The sequence below is a fragment of the Argiope bruennichi genome, chromosome 8 (genome assembly GCF_947563725.1).
Source record: "Argiope bruennichi chromosome 8, qqArgBrue1.1, whole genome shotgun sequence".
In the NCBI taxonomy this organism is placed as follows: Eukaryota; Metazoa; Arthropoda; class Arachnida; order Araneae; family Araneidae; genus Argiope; species Argiope bruennichi.
Genome location: NC_079158.1, coordinates 68244047 through 68260798, shown reverse-complemented (window position 1 = coordinate 68260798; position 16752 = coordinate 68244047). Strand labels below are relative to the sequence as shown.

Here is a 16752-nt window from a genome sequence, read left to right as displayed (position 1 = left end):
ATCAAAATTTCGAATTCGGATTTTTTATCGATTACCAACCATTCTTTCTCTTTAGTTACCTTGTACACGAGAAAATAAAAATGATTACCTGAATCAGTGAAATAATATCTGATTTTGAAAAATGTTTCCTATTTTCTAATGTTTCTTTATGTTCTTCATGTAATATTATATTATAATACTCTGCTTTTACTCTAAAGAATTATACACTAAAGGTGAACTTTTTAATGAAAATGATACTTTTATTATATTCCATCTGTAATAATAATAATTACCTTATTTAGTAGTTTCATCGTTTTAATTACATTAATTTTCACTGATTGAATAATAGTCGTATATAAACAGATTCTCAACTAATTAATGAATTTATTATATATTTTATGCATGGACCTGGAAGAGAGTCAACATTTTGATGAGTATATTGGTTGCCAAAGAAGGTCAGTTCTTAATTCTATTAAAAGTTTATCTGCCGGCATCCTGGCATAGGGGTAGCGCGTCTTCTCCGTTGTCTTGGCGTACTGGGTTCAAGTCCCGGTTCGGGGATGGTTGTTCTTCACCTGTTCTATCTGTGAGATGTGTGAATGTGCCTCCCTGTAAAAAGAGGCTGTGCAAGCGAATATAATGCGTGAGTAGCAAAATCGTACTCTTGGTCCTAGTTGGCGCTATCTAAAACAAAACACGCTCTCTCCTGGCTTAAAATCGCTGAATTCGAAATCAGCGGGCTTGTCCATGGCAAGTGCAACAACAACAAAAATATATCTTGAAGTATATGCTCTATGGTGCAGCTACTAAACGGCTATGATATTTTTGTTTTAGAAATTTTAGTTAGATTCTAAGCCTTTAAAACATAATTAAATTTTGAAGATTTTTTGTTAATAATTTCATAACATATTATAGAATGAAAATTAATTTTGCGATATTTTAATATTTGAGATTTTGAGTGTCGCGAGAATTTTTTTTAAATATGAACATTCATTAAAATTTATTCCAAATTATAATGATTAGAAAATTTTCACAATTTTAATGCCATTTGATTTTTTAATACATCTTATAATCACATATTTAAAAAAAGGAGGCTGATATTTAAAAGTGTACTTTATCAGGATTTCAAAGCAAATTTTTGCTTTAACTTGTTATATAATCGAAGTATTAGCATTGTATCTTTAAACACTATTTCTTTATTTAGATTTTAAATTTGTATTAAATTTATTTATTGCTTGATAAATGTTGGTTGAAATTTGGAATTGCATAGTCTTAGAACTTCATCGACTCAATTATCATAGCTCATCTTTAGTATAATAGTAACATAATTTTTCTTCTTTTTAAATACTGTAATTCCCATTGAACTTTTTGTAATTCCCATTGAACTTTTTGTAATTCCCGTGTTTTATAATTGTAGGAAATTTCATGCTTTAGATATTTTGATTTTTAACAGCATTGATACTAATTGTATTCATTGCGAAAATAATTCTAAGTTTTATTATGAGATTAATAAGCAGGTTTATATTAAAGCTTTAGATATTGTTCATTGTAATATATTAACCGCTTTTGGTTAAGCATTTGGAATTCACTTTCGAATGCATTTTTTAAAATTCACTTTGTTATTTCATATATGAATTTAATTTAATCAGCTTACTGCGAATTAAAAATTGAAGTAAAAATTCTGCTATGAAGCAAATGATTTGTAAAAACAAGCGATTGAATGTTTTAATAAATGAATTTGAATTTCATCATAACAATTCAAAACAGGTTGTACATTTAATTGAATTTTTAAAAAATATTAATAAAATTAAAAGGAAACCCACGCAGAAAGGAAATTAATTTCATTGCAAGGGCAATTTTTTGTGTTTCAAGATAATACAAAGACCATTTTCGTAATATAAATATTTTGAAAGATATGAACATCAATATTTCAAAGCAAATAAGGATAATTACCGATCTGCCAAACGTTAAGCCTACTTTTGTGCTTTATTAAACTTTCTGTTTGAAGCTTATTTCTTAATTTCTTTTGTAATTTTGAATTTTTTAAACATTTTTAATGATACTCCATTAATATTCTAAGAGAAGCAAAGAATTAATGCAGCTGTAAAATCTGGATCAACAGCAGTTTTTTACTTTCAAAAGATTTAAATGATGCAAATAAAAATATTTAATTTTATTTCAGTAAATAAAGGAACTTATGAAAAAATTACGAATTTTAAATTTTACACAGTCCTTTGGTCCCAAGGAATCATATTCTGCGAAATACTCTTGACACTTCAACTTTTAAATAAATAAATAAACGTCCCTATCTTCTGCGATGAATCTGTCCGAGTTATGAAGTTTTCATGCATCAGTTTTAGAACAATCAACATTTTTATAATCACAAGCCAATCACTGTCGAGAAACCCTGGCTGAAGATTCGCGTATCTTCATCGAGACAGTCGGTGAAGTAGTCTAAAATCGCCAGTTTTTATAGAAGAGTGATATTGAAATTTCATAAATCAGTCAGTTTTAGTGATTGATTTAGTTGATTGGAGTTCAACAATTTTCATTTAAAATATTGGTGTCTCAAGAATATTTTGCTAAATATGATTCAAAGGGCAGAGGATCTATGTAAAAATTTAAAATTCCTGATTCATCGGAGCATTTATTGACTAAAGTTATATTAAATATAATTATTTAGTTCCTTTAGACCATTTTGTTAGCAAATGTATGCTCCAAATTAACTTATGGTCGTTGATTAGAATGATTATCCTAAGTATATTAAACTATGTTTGCTTTAAATTAAATTGTTTTATTGAATTAATAATATAGGTATTGTCAAAGCTCATAGAAAACTTTTCCTCCTTTTACTTTTCAGAAAATATCTTAATTTTTTTTTTTTTTCATTTTATACAGACAGCTGCCGAAAATTAAAATTTTATTTATTAAATTTGCAATAACAGTTGATTTATTTTTTAATTTGAGCTTCTGTTAATGTGATGGCAACACGTTCATAAAAGCTATATATTTTTTTTAATTTGACGTGCTCGTGCAGATTAAATTTTATTTTTATATTGAGCGAAATATATTATTGAAAAATATGGTTAAAATATATCTTTACAAATTCGTTAAAAATCTAAACATAATTTATAAATTCAAACAGTGGTATCATTAAAAAGATAATTTTTTTCTCTTTAATTTGATGCAAAAAATCGATTTTGTGCTGTAATATCTTCTGGTTATAGTGACAAAACGCCGAAATTACGCTAAATTTTTAAGTATTTAAAATTCTAATTAAAAATTTTAAATAATCACTCCACGGTGCACATTCCCAACCTCCTAGGTATATATATGCCAAATTTGATAACTGTGTGTCAAACGGTTTGGACTGTAGAGCGCCAACACACACACATTGAGCTTTATTTATAAGTATAGATTATCACTTCGGGCTTTGGCCAAGAATTCCCGGCCACTTCGCGAAAGGGCCAGCCAAAGTAGAATATACAATATTAATTGCAAGTATTTCGGACTTTGGCCAAACCTCTTGGCCAGTTCGCGAATTGGCTAGCCAATTCGCGAACTGGCCGTACTTCAGGCTTTGACCGTACATATATAATATAAAATCGAGTATATGAAATGTTTCCGTTGATTAATTTGCATCAAATTAAAAAAATAATTAAATAAAGAGTTTGCTATGAAAATTATTTTCATTATATCCCACTTCTGAAATTTATTTTTAATTATAATTGTTTCGAAATGGAAAACATTAAATTTCATACCCATGTTTTTTTAATCTGTGAAAAATTAATTTTTTTCATACTGTAGTTAAAACATTAGAAGAAATAAATTTAACTAAAAAAATTATGTCATAACAAAAAAAATGGAAAAATTACTAGCAGCCTTTGACTGCCAAGTGAGTAGCCGTATGTAGATAGCTTTTAGTTTCATTGAAATCTCTTCAGTGCATATTTTGGTATTTATGATTTTCTTGGAAACGAGATTTTAAGTATCTGTTTGTGATGCAAATTTCGTCCATGGTATTTTAAAAGTTTTAAATTCATTCTAATCATTGAACCTGTTGGGAAAGAGACTATATCTAATATTTCAGTTGCTAAGTTAGCAGCACCTGTTTAAAAATTAGCTATTTGAGAAAAATAAAGAGATTTCGATTGATACCTTTTAATTTAATACCTACAAATTTACATTCCAAGGCTTTTTGTTTCGAGGAAGTTTTAAATTGTTAACAAGATCAAAAGTGATGGTACTAGATTGACTTCTACCATCCAAAAGGCAACATGTAAGTAAGTTTTATAATCCCAGCATCCTCTCCACCCTGGTCAACCTCGAGGGGGAAACCTTTCGACCATTAACTTGTGGAGATTGCATTGTCGGGGACAGAACCCGCGACGTTAAAGTCCGTAGCCGCGTAACATAACCACTAGACAAAAGTGATCCCCCTGGATCAAGTGAGTCTGACAACTTTTTATTGCATCAAGTGAGTTTGTCAACTTGCACTGGTTGCTTATTGTTGCGGGTAGATGGCGCAATGACAGCTGCACGAAGGTTGCATGGGCAAGGTCACCAATGTGGAGATTGCATTCCTCATGACCGACCACGCGATGTTAGAGCCCGTAGCCGCACAACATAACCACTATACAAAAGTGATTATCCCGGTCAGGAGGCTGTTAATTGGCTCACGAAGCTACTACCACAAACTTTCGGTTCACGGGATCTTATTTTCCCATCGCGGTCCCTGATGTATGTCCATTACTCTGGCCTTCTTCCACATGTGTCGTTGCCAGACGTCTTCTTGCAGGAGCACGATATCACCAACTCGGATGTTAACAGGTCTGTCCCGGCTTTTGACATTAAATATTGATTTGTAAATATTAAATTAGACTGAAAGGTATGAACCAACATCTCCTTATTTTTCTTTAAAACAAACTAATTTTAAACAGGTGCTGGCAACTAAAATATTATAAATAATCTCGTTCCCAGCATCTTCCCCATCCAACCTCGAGGAGGTTGACCAGAGAGATCCGATGGGTTACCTATCGACCATTAAATCGCAGTTGACAGGATCTTATTTTCCCGTCGCGTCTCTGATTTAAGTCCATCTCTATGGCCTTCTTCCATATGTGATGCGCTCAGACGTCTTCTTGCAGAAACACGATATCGCAAAATCGGGACCTTCCCCGGTTTCAGCACCAAATGTAGGTATTAAATTAGACTGAAATGTATCAACCGGTGTATCTTTATTTTTCTTTAAAAACTAATTCTTAAAAAAAAATTAGTAATTAAAAAAATTTAAAAAAAATTTTAAAAATTAAACTGCAGCTAACTGGACAACTAAAATATTAGATACCGTCTGGTTCCCAACAGTACCCATGCGTTACCCTAATTAAATCAACTCACACAAAATCACAGTAATAATTTGAAGCAAACAACTAAAAATATATACATTTATTGACTCCATTCATGATTCATTTTATGGTTTTTAAAACACATTCAGTTATGCCATTCCATTTTGTTTATCATCTGTCACTTTTATTAACTCGAATTTATTTTCACATCCTGGCGAAATTCCATCAGATTCATGATACCCTTTACTCCATTTCTTAACAACAGGGCTGAGGCACTTTGAGTCTGGAGAAATCGCAGTTTTATTCCAACCTGCAACGAAATAAAGCCATTTTTCTATAATTTGTAGGTGAATCTTGAAAATCAATGAATATTTCTTAACTTTTATTGCTCACTCTTATTGCTTTCATTTGAAATTATTTAGTAATAATTTACCTGTCAGAAAACTAGCAATAAATATAACGGCTACCGTAACGACGCATCCTAAAGTAGGAATCCAAGCATATGCAATTTTATAAAGGATGAATGTCTCTCTAAAAGAAACGACTCAAATTAATGATGCATTATATCGAATATAATAATATAAATTACAGATCATGATATCAATAATAGTAATGCAAAACATTTTCTACTAATTTCGTACTACAATTTTAAAAAATTCCTCTTAGCAAGCTGGGAGGCAAAGGTAGATTCTTTACATCTAAGTTACTATCTGGAAAGATAAATTGTTGATGTTAGAAAAAGTCAAAATTAGGGCGTGAAAAATCCCTTTTCAGTTCCTAATTTCTAGGGTATTACAGATATCGAAAAACCTTAAATACAAAAGTTGTTCGTCTTTGTGAGGTGCTAATTTAATAATTGGATTCATTTTTCTATCTTCAATATTAAGAAAGTTATACCGAAATGTAAATTTCAACCCCCTCACCCTTTCAGCTAAATGGACCATTTACGAACTATTCCGAGACTTTCAAATTTCTAACAACATATTTCATGCAAGTTAAAATCAAAGCAAAATTACTCTAGCTATCTTGTTCACAAGATAGCATGGGCAATGTGTTATATATCCTTCCGGACCGGAGTGATCACTTTTGTCTAGTGGTTATGTTACGCGGCGGCTACGGACCTTAACATTGCGGGTTCTGTCCTCGAGAATGCAATCTGTGTGTGTGTGTATATATATATATAATATAAAATTATCGTTGAAGAACCGGAGAAATTTTCATGAAGTCTTGTCATGAGAACTATTGTAAAATCTACCTAAAATTTTATTCAATATGGTCATTGTAGGTATTTTAACTTGCCGAATTAGACAGCACTTCTAGGAAAATATTTTATTCTGTATATTAATTTAAAAGAACGTTTAGGATCTCATGCAATTAATACAATTCTCATGAACATATTGGGGATTCTTTTAGGACATAAATTTATTTCACAGGTTACGTAATAAAATATAAAGAAATGCAAAAAGCAAAATCCATAAAAAAAATTACTAGTATGTAATTTTAACATAGTAAGAACTCACAAGTTTGCAACCAGAATCAGTATAACTAATTTTTTTAAAAACTCAGAATTAATGCAAATTTTAAAATAACAGTTACCTTTACAGTTAATATGTTTTATATCAGTGACAAATAAGATCAGGAGAATAGGCAAAATATTTTTAAAATATAAAAATCAATAATAATAATAACTATTTCTTTTTAAATGATATACCGTTTAAAATTATTCGTTAATTATATTTCATTGTAAATTACTAAAACTGTTATTCAATTCCATCAAAGAGTTGTTTTTTTTTCGAAACATTTACACCCCTAAGTATAGAATCTAAATTATTTTCTTATAAATAACTATAGATTGATAAATCATAAACCCCGATCATAGGATAGATGTTACACCTCAAAACGATGCCTAAACAGAACAACGTTTTACAGTGATAGAATATCTTGTTGGCCAGCGCCAAATATTTCTGATAGCTCTATTTTAAAGGCAGATGAGCACAAATAGTACTATAGTAAGAAAATAGCGCAATGGTAAGCTCAGTACTTCAATGGCTATTGAATCTCTTTAGAGAATGTTATGAAAAAAATTTTACAGATAATGCATAATAGAAAAAATGAATTCGACAATTGAGGAAAGTTTTTAAATACGTCAAATATGGTGACACCAACTAGCTAATGTAAAAATTATTTAAATTTTTTGCATTCATAAAAGACAAAAGTCATAAATATCTCCGTTAATTCCTAACTTTTAATAAAAACTTTTTTTATTAGGGTGAGCGATACATGATCACTTCTTTGCATGACAGCTTTGCTGAAAGTGTCTACAATTTGTGCCTTTCTACAGTAAATTGGCGTGGGTTTTGATGTGCATATGTGTTTGACATGTCATACAAATGCAAGGAATTGGGTTTATTTTAAAGATTTACTGATATATTTAACAATTTTCAGATTATGCCAAGTTCCATTATACATAATGCAAACATCTTGGCGATAAAGCCAGGTAACCGTAAACTTAAAGAAGCGTCAATTCAAGTGCATTAATATTTAAATTTAGATTCTTAAAAGTTGAGAGATGCTACAATTCTTTACTACCTTATGTCAATGTTTTTACAGGAACTATCTTTCCTTATATAATAAATATTGTTAGAATATTTGAAAAGCGCACAAAATGTCACCTTACAGGGATTATTAAACTTAAGAATAATTGCGAGAGATTTTGAATAATGAAGAAATAACTTAATGTGAACTAGAATTGTGAAACATTGTTTATTATACAATAAACACTAATATTACAGATAAATGTTTATAAGATAATCTCTTCCTCTTTTTTCCTTAATTGAATGAGAAATATATTTGCAATGAAATAAGAAATTTTTATTAATATATGTGGAGATAAAAAAAAAAAAAGTTAGAAGAATAATTATCACGATGAAGTATCACGAATTAAGATTGGGCGTTCGTAAAATTTAGTATGATTTTCTGCTAATAGATGGAGACACGAATCACCAGAAAGTGCATAATATAACTCATCCTGAGAATATCCGTGCGCATGCAATTCGAATGAATGGGCGAAACTTAGATTCGGCCACAATAAAGAATGTGCTCAAGATAAAAGAGTGCAATGTATGGTCATGGATTGAAGTCTAGAAATGTTTAATCGATATCTTTTATGCTTAACTAATTTCTATACGCAAATAGCTGCAGAATTAAGCAGCTGTTTGCATATATATATATATATATATATATATATATATCTTAGAAAATTGCCTGTTGATTGATTTCCCTGGATATCACATCTAATCATAAATTCCACAATGTATTATTAGATTTTGCAATAGATTATAATCCAAAGGTATAATGTATTTGCAAAATTTGAATGCAATAAATCACAATTTTTTGAATTAATATTGCAGCGATTTGCGCCGAGAAATCTTAGAAAACTGCCTGTTAATTGATTCCTCTGGTTATCACCTCTAAGCAATGAATGTCACTTGTATTATTAGACTTCGCAATATATTACAGTCTAAAGGTAAAATGTATTGTAGCATTAGAATGTGTTAATTAAAATGTGTAACAACAAGCTGCATCATTTAAATGTATTACATTCATAAAAGTCAAGCATATACACAAAAGAAATAAATATATATGTTAATTTCTACTTTGCACATTTGGATGACAGTGCCTTTATGAATAAATTCGAAAAATGCAAATTGATAAAGTAATTTCTTTAATTGCAGAATTTCAATCTTTTTTTTTTTTTTTTTTTTTTTTTTTGTATTGCCCAGGGTGGGAAAGAAAATTTGATATTTAACGCGTTAAGCAATCCAACTGTGACTGAATTAAACTTTCCATTTAGATAGTGTCAATCATCGGTGACTGACTTTGTACTTTTCGTTCAGGCTGCAAGAGTCATTATTGACTTAACGATATAAATTTTGTCAGAACTTCGTTAGTTATTGTTTACTGACGATATACTTTTAGAAATTATATTCCTTCAATAAATATTAATCTGGGGGTCACAAAATAATTTCACCGAAATGTACGCAATCTTTTCGCAACTTTACTGAGATCCTTACTTTTCAGTATATTAAAGAAATTGGATGTCGTGGGTTAGACGGAAAGAACACTAAAATAAGTTTGATGCTTGACTTGCTAATAAAGTAATACGAATGTAGCGTTTTTAATGTATTTTTTAAATTATTTTTTATTCGAATATTTTTAATATCTGTTGTAGATAAATAAAAAAGAAAACAAGCGAGCGTGGTCTCCCTAAAACTTTCTCGTATTCTCATTAATAAACTTGTCATGCCAGAGAACGGCTTGCATGGCATTGGCTTACAATAGTTAAAAAATATTAACTTTTGGCCTGAATTTAGCCTTTTGTTGAATCTATCGTATCATCCTTGGCGAGTTATTTGGCGATTCATCCCTGGCGTATGGTTAATAGTACCCGAAAATCGAATTTGTGTTTTAGACATGTTATTCGCAATTGATTGAAACAAAAATTTGGCACAAAACTGCACCTGGAGTAATAAAATACCATAAATAATTTATTATAATTAACTCATAGCGTTGTTGAGTCATCGTGTTTATATGTTTAAGAAAGTACAGATTGACAGATGGGCAACCCATTCTTTGTTTTAACTCAAAATTGTATAGGTGTATACACTAGAGATATTAAATCTGTGCACCAAATCTTACCTATCTAGCTTTCTTCGTTTTTTAGTAATCGGGTAGGCGAACTTCCTCTAAACACATTTTACTCAAAATTTGATAGAAATCAGCAAATTTAGTGCCATGGCCGTATACCAAATTTCAACCGTCTAGCTTAAAGCGTTTTTTTAATTATCTTTGTCACAGGCAGACGGACATTTTTCAAAAATGTGTGTTTCGAACTCAGAAAGAGTCCAAAGCGTGGTGATTCGTCAAAATCTGGAGTTCAAATTTTGTAAAGATTATTATACGTTTTCTAAATGTCGGATATGAAAAAAAAAGAAATGTACACATTCGTATCCTTTAAATTAAAAAAAAATAATAACTGAAAGGCATGCTACTTTATTTTTGTAAAAAAAAAAAAAAAAAAAAATTACTTACTCGGTTGGTTCGATTAAAGCACAATTGTTTTCATCAACGCAAGCAGTTGTAGAAGTTTCAAAAAGTATTGTTGAGTTCGTATTTGGGCATTGACTTGTATCGAGGGGTAGAGATGGATTCTTATAACCGGAAAATAGAGAGCCAAAGCATATCCAGCAGATGAAGGTCACACTGGCAATTAATGATATGACAGTGCTCTGAAACAGTTTTATACAATTAAAATAATTTATTTCATACCAACTTTCCTTACATATAAAAACTGTACATTGTATTAGATTATTTTCGAGTGTTTAGTTAATTGTTTAATTCACTTAATGAAAAAGTTATTAATATTTTTAATGCGTTTCTGTTCTATCCTGTTTGTTTGTTTCTGTTTGTTTTCTGTTCTATCCAATTAGATGGAATTGTCTATTTTGCGAATGTCGTATCATTTCATTCAAATAAAAATCTATTAAAATACCAGACATATTTAAATATTATACATATTTTTTTGCTTTAGTCATAACGTTAAAGAATGACTTAGTTCTTATTTAAAAAGAAGAAAGTGATAAATTAATTTACAAGTCACGCACAGATAAATCAGTTAAGTGTTTAACTGATTGAATGAAGCAACTTTTTTTGGATTTAAAGAGAGAAAGATGTCAGAGATGCTAAAAGAAACGCAATGGGGGTGATCTCCCGAAACTTACTCGTATGTTCTCTTATAAATATTTAATATGAATGGCATATCATTAGTGAAAAATAGTTATGAAAGGCACTATGAGCGTACCATCTTTGGCGATTTTTTTTTTTTTTTTTTTTTTTTGTGATTAATCGATGGAATTCGGTTAGTAGAAAAGTGATAGAAAATCAAATGCGTATTTTGGACTATCCATTAAAACTCACACTCTTGAGTCGTCGCAATATATTCTTGTGAAGTACAGACTAAAAGACGGTTAGCCTCTTGCCTGTTCCATAATTAATACAGATCCCTACTTTAGGTGTTAAATCAGTGTGCAAAAATTTTATCCATTTAGTTCTCTTCGTTTTTTAATTATTGTGTTAAATTTATATTCGGATAATTGTACAAAGCATAATTCCTCTGAAGGATTTTCTTTAAAAATCTACAAATTCGGACCATATATCAAATTGCATCAATCTAACTCCCAATGTTTTCGAGCTATCGTACTTTAAGACAGTCAGACATCATTTCAAAAATTGTGTTTTTCGGACTCAGGTAAATCAGAATTGTAGATTCTCCAATTCTGATTTTTTTTACGATTACGGTGTTTTCTCTTCGTTTAATTTTATGAGAAAAGAAAAATTTCAGTATTTACTGAAAGAAGTTGCTCCAGTAGGAAAAGGAATTCCATTGAGTAAGCTTCACATTTCCCAAAAACTTGAAGGTTTATATCCCAAAGATCAGTTTAGGAGGTAATAATTTTTATTTGTAATCTTTTTTTGGATTCGCTATATTAAGTAGAATCTTCTTTTTTATCGCCAAAGTCGTCGCCATAGCTGAAGATATCCATTCAATTGCCATTATTATATCTATAAAATTATCTTTCTTACCAAAAAACCTTATAGTGGAGGGGAGCAATAATACAAATACGTAATAATGTTTGTTAAGCAAGCTTAATTAAAATAATTTTTTTATTGTAATTAGCTGTAATCCATTACAATCGTTTAAAATTACTAAATTGGTACTTCTAACAATAATATGAGAACATCTGGCCATTGCAGAAAGTTGGTTCGTCGTTGGTATATCTTAATTTTGAATTTACATTATATTTTAAAATGGGAAATATTCGTAGCGTGTTGAAAAAATAAAATACCGCGTAACTTCGAGTTCGCTTAGGTCGGAAGGGTGTAACTCGGGTATTAATGTATTTGTAAAATATCAGTTGATTTGCAGTTCTTCAAATACGTTCTTTCCTTTCTTTATATCCTTTTTCCTTCCGTTCATTCATAAACGACTTTGTCATTAATGACATATATATTTATCTAAAGCCAATATTTGCAAATAAATATTCTACGGCGAGGAACTGAGATGGATATGAAATCAAAATATTTCTTTAAAACTAATTATTTTTCTGATAGAAACATTTGAAACTAATAAAATTATATAAAATGAAAACTAATATTTGAGAAATACATGATGGATTGAAATTACTTTATCTGAAGTCTTCCGTGTCAGAACGCCAATCATGAAAACAGCCAATACTGGTCCTTCGGCTACACTTAAGAAAACGATGGTAGCCTGAGCCAAGCTGTCGACATTTGTTATGGTAATAGTAAGGAAAATTGTTGCAATACCGTAGATCAAGCCTAAAAGTAAATGATTTTGAAAATTCAAAAATGCAATTGAAAAAATCTTTAAAAGTTTTTTAAAGAAAGTAACCAAAGAAAATAAAGATACAGTATTGACTTAAATTAGTAACTAATTAGTTTTCAACACAATAGTTCTAATTTCTTAATGTTATTAACTATCTTCATTCATTTTGGGTGACTAAAGAACGAAATCTAGAAAAGAATCTGTGCAAAATATTTCTTAAAATTAATTAAAGCTCTCTCTGTATATATAGGATTTTTTAAGTATAATTTTACAAAGTATAATAAGTATATCCAAAATATTTAACTATCTAGAGTGCATCCAGGACATCTACTTAAACTGAATAGCATAAAGCTTAATTGAATGGAACTTTAAACTAATGAGGATTTTTGTGTTGGCAAACATTCATGAATATTAAAACTGTAAACAAGACAAACTCTTTATATACTTTAAAACGAAACTTAAGATTATAAGTTTCAAATTCAACCATAATTTTTATATTTAGTTTAACTTATTACTGGATATTATTTTTGAATAATAAAAAAATAAAAGTTATACTATTTTTTCAAAAATATTATATTTTTCTATGGCAACTTTTTTTAACACTTTCTTTCAAAACTTCCAATGATAGCGTGATTTTTTTTTTTTTTTTTTTGAATTTTACTAAAATAACAGTTTTGAGGTTCAAGTTACATTTTTGGAAATTTATTTATATTTTCAGAGTATGTATATAATAAAATTAATGCATTTTTAATTACTTGAACTGAAATTTGGAAACTCAATTTTGGCCTTCTGAAATACGGGATTTTATTCCAAGCTTCTCAATTTACACGTGCAAATGCTTTCTTAGCTAAATTTGGGATATCTGCTTTTTAAAGTTTTATAAATTCCGAGTGCTTTTCCATGTATTCATCTTTTTTCTATTTTCCTATTCAGGGTATAGGATCTCTAGATTTAACAAAAAAAATTTTAATCATCTCTAAAATTTAATCACCTAAATTTCATGAAGACAATAAATATATCATCACTTGACCCTTTCCCAGAAAATTTGGAAATTTATTTATATATTTATTAAATTTTCAAAATAAAAACAACATTTTTATAAAAATTAATAATCAGATACTTTTGAATCTTTATTTTATTTTTTGGCACAAATTTAAAGAGAATCAACAAACCAGTAATAGAAGCCATACAATAGCTTTATGGCCAACACATATTCAATGAAAACTAGTCTGGTTTCAGATTAAACAGACCAATATATTTATATAGTGGTATTTTTACTCACATGAGCCCTTAGCAATATAGAGTTCCCAAGTAGGATTCAACTTGTCTGCGAAGAGCGGCTGAACGAAGTCTACAAGCGTAACTGTGCTCAAGGAATTGAGCGCGGAAGAAATAGTGCTGAGGGAACCACTAAAGATCCCGGCAAAGCACAGTCCAGTGAGGCCTGGAATCGAATGAAGCCTTGTCACGATAAAATATGGCACCAACTGTTAGTAAATGAAAAAATGAACATTATTTAATTATGTTTAAAATGCATGTTTTTTTTTAATTTACTGACGTTCAGATATCATCGAATTGTATCAAACCAGTAGAACGAAACTGCACTGAACGAAAAATTAATTACTTTTTCCTTTAACATGATGCCAATAATCCTCAAGCTAAAATAGTAGCTTGCCAGTGATGAATGTTTTGGATGGAGCACTTTGTGGATTTAAATCACCAAGACCTGATAATTATTTTATTTACACCTAGTGACAAGTATTGCTTTAAACCTGGATATTATTAGAACCTTTGTTGGCGATATTGTGGTGTAAATAATAACCAAATGTAGAAATCAACAACTGTCTGAAGATCTTCATGTGCAAGTGCACATACTGAGATAACTGAAAAGAATCGTATAGAATAGGAAAGCAATGTGTCTCGAGTGCTCTGATAGCAAATCGAGGAACATTAATTGAGAAGATTTGCATTGAGGCTAATTCGATTCATTATACATTTTGACAACAAAATTTGACCTACGAAATATCAACAAAAAAAATCTGAAAAATCGGGTAGGATGCTCATTCTTCCCCGAAGGTATATAAATATCAAATTTGGTAGTCGTAGGTCAAAAGGTCTGGTCTGCAGAATGCCAGCACACACATAAATTCATCTTTATTAGAAGCAGATATGGGGAGAAAATGAATTTGTTATGAAGTGATATGCAACGCTGTAGGAAAAGAAAATTGCCTTACTTGATCATATTTTGAGATTCCAGTCTCCGATTGCATCAAAATGGGATCGCAGTGAAAATAAACAGCATACAGAATGACACCAAACATTGTGCAAGCAAACAGGAGCGTCACAACCAATAGTATGCTACATTGAAGAGCTCTGAAACATGTTAATAACAATTTAGCACTTATATAAATTTTCACATTCTTATTTCAATTCTTTTATACAGTAATCTAGCTATAAAATTAACGGAGTGAAATATTATTCCTCTACATCTTATCTAATAAAATAATTTTTATAGAAAAATATAGAAAAAAATTTCTTATTAATAAGCATTTTAGAGTGATTGCATCCAGATTTACCATCTTATAAAGCTCAAATAAATTTTTGAAGCATTTCTGCAGCGGGAAAAGAATTTGGTTACCTTAATAACCAGCGAGATGGTCTCCTCTAAACTTTCTCGCATATTCTTCAATAAGGTCCAAACCCTCTTCTCCAATATAAAATTGGGGTTCTCAGGTAAAATCGCCAAACATTTGTAACTAATGTTTGCCAATGATATTGGCAAACATTAGTTACAAAATACAGATCATTGCCGTAAATCCGAAATTTTTACTATTCTATCGGTAAAGGTGAATTTTAGTGTACCCCTTGCTGCGCCAACAATGCCAAGTCGCCAATAAAGATGGCGGACAAAATAAACAAATACTTCCGCGGAACAGTTACGGTTACCATTTCCTGCCATATAATTAGGACTTTTTATTGATAAGTATTGTTTTTTTTCCAGACTGCCCGGTGCCTTTGGCACCTGTAAAAGACACCGGGCAGAATTTTTTAATTTAAAAAAACCCACCTACGGCTTCGTTAGCAGAGGGAGCGGGAACCTAGTAGCTTCGCTAGAACATTGAACATAAGGACTGTGTGGATAACAGGAACAGTACATAACCAACAGAAACGAAAGAACGGACATTCTCCATACAAAATTTCAAACAAACATCCTTTTCCCAACTTCATTAACTCGTAAAAAATATATATGTGTACATATTTCACTGGCCCTTCATCCATTCTGCAGGTTCGAAATACTGTCTTCCGTCCCATTTATCCTACATCCAATCTTGCACAATTGCCGACATAACAAATTGTCAAGGGAACCAACCGATATAACACCAAAAGAATTACCAGAACTATGAAGAATTCCATTGCAGCTGTCTTTTAAAGTGAGAATACAGACGATTTCATAAATTAAGAATTCAGACGATTTTTTAAAGCGCATACGGACAATTAAAAATTGCAAAAGAATAAATATTTTCTGTTCGTATTCACATTTTAAAGAAAGAAAGAAGAAAATAACTTTTAATTATAAGCTTAACTTTCTTTATTAATAAACTTTTAATTATAATAAAGAACAAAATTCAAATCTTTAATCGATATTTTTTTAATATTTTTAATTTAACATTTTTCATAATATAGTTATAGTTTGTGTACACCTCAATACTTCTTGTGCGATTAATTCTTTTATCTGCCTTGACGATCAATCAAAAGAATGTTTTCAAACATTCATGACTTGATTTTCAGAATTATAATTAGCGGCTAAACTGCTGATTGATTGCTAACAGCAAATGAGCAGTGCATTCGTGGAAACTGAAGTGCAAAGCTTCTTTGCATACATTTCCTACATGTTTTCGCAGCAATTCATTAAGATAGATTGTTATAATGCTTTGAAATCTGAATTGCTTGGTTTTCGTCCAAGAAAAATGAATCTGAAAGCTGCTTCAATATTAAATTTCTTTTCAGTTGAAATAAAAAAAT

General features: G+C 30.2%; 1 protein-coding gene across 2 annotated transcripts in view; it reads right to left on the bottom strand.

Moving 5' to 3' along the window:
• Positions 1 to 5437: 5437 nt before the first annotated feature.
• Positions 5438 to 16752, bottom strand: part of LOC129981682 (sodium-coupled monocarboxylate transporter 1-like) — a 30599-nt gene continuing 19284 nt past the window's right edge. The window contains exons 6-11 of one of the 2 annotated variants that reach the window (XM_056092621.1): positions 14964 to 15102; positions 14012 to 14216; positions 12568 to 12722; positions 10416 to 10612; positions 5758 to 5855; positions 5438 to 5634 (exon numbers count right to left, since the gene is read on the bottom strand). In XM_056092621.1, coding sequence (XP_055948596.1) covers positions 5474 to 5634; positions 5758 to 5855; positions 10416 to 10612; positions 12568 to 12722; positions 14012 to 14216; positions 14964 to 15102 — 955 coding nt within the window. In that variant the 3' untranslated portion in view covers positions 5438 to 5473. The remainder of the gene's footprint in view (positions 5635 to 5757; positions 5856 to 10415; positions 10613 to 12567; positions 12723 to 14011; positions 14217 to 14963; positions 15103 to 16752) is intronic. The other variant, XM_056092622.1, reaches the window with a different exon arrangement.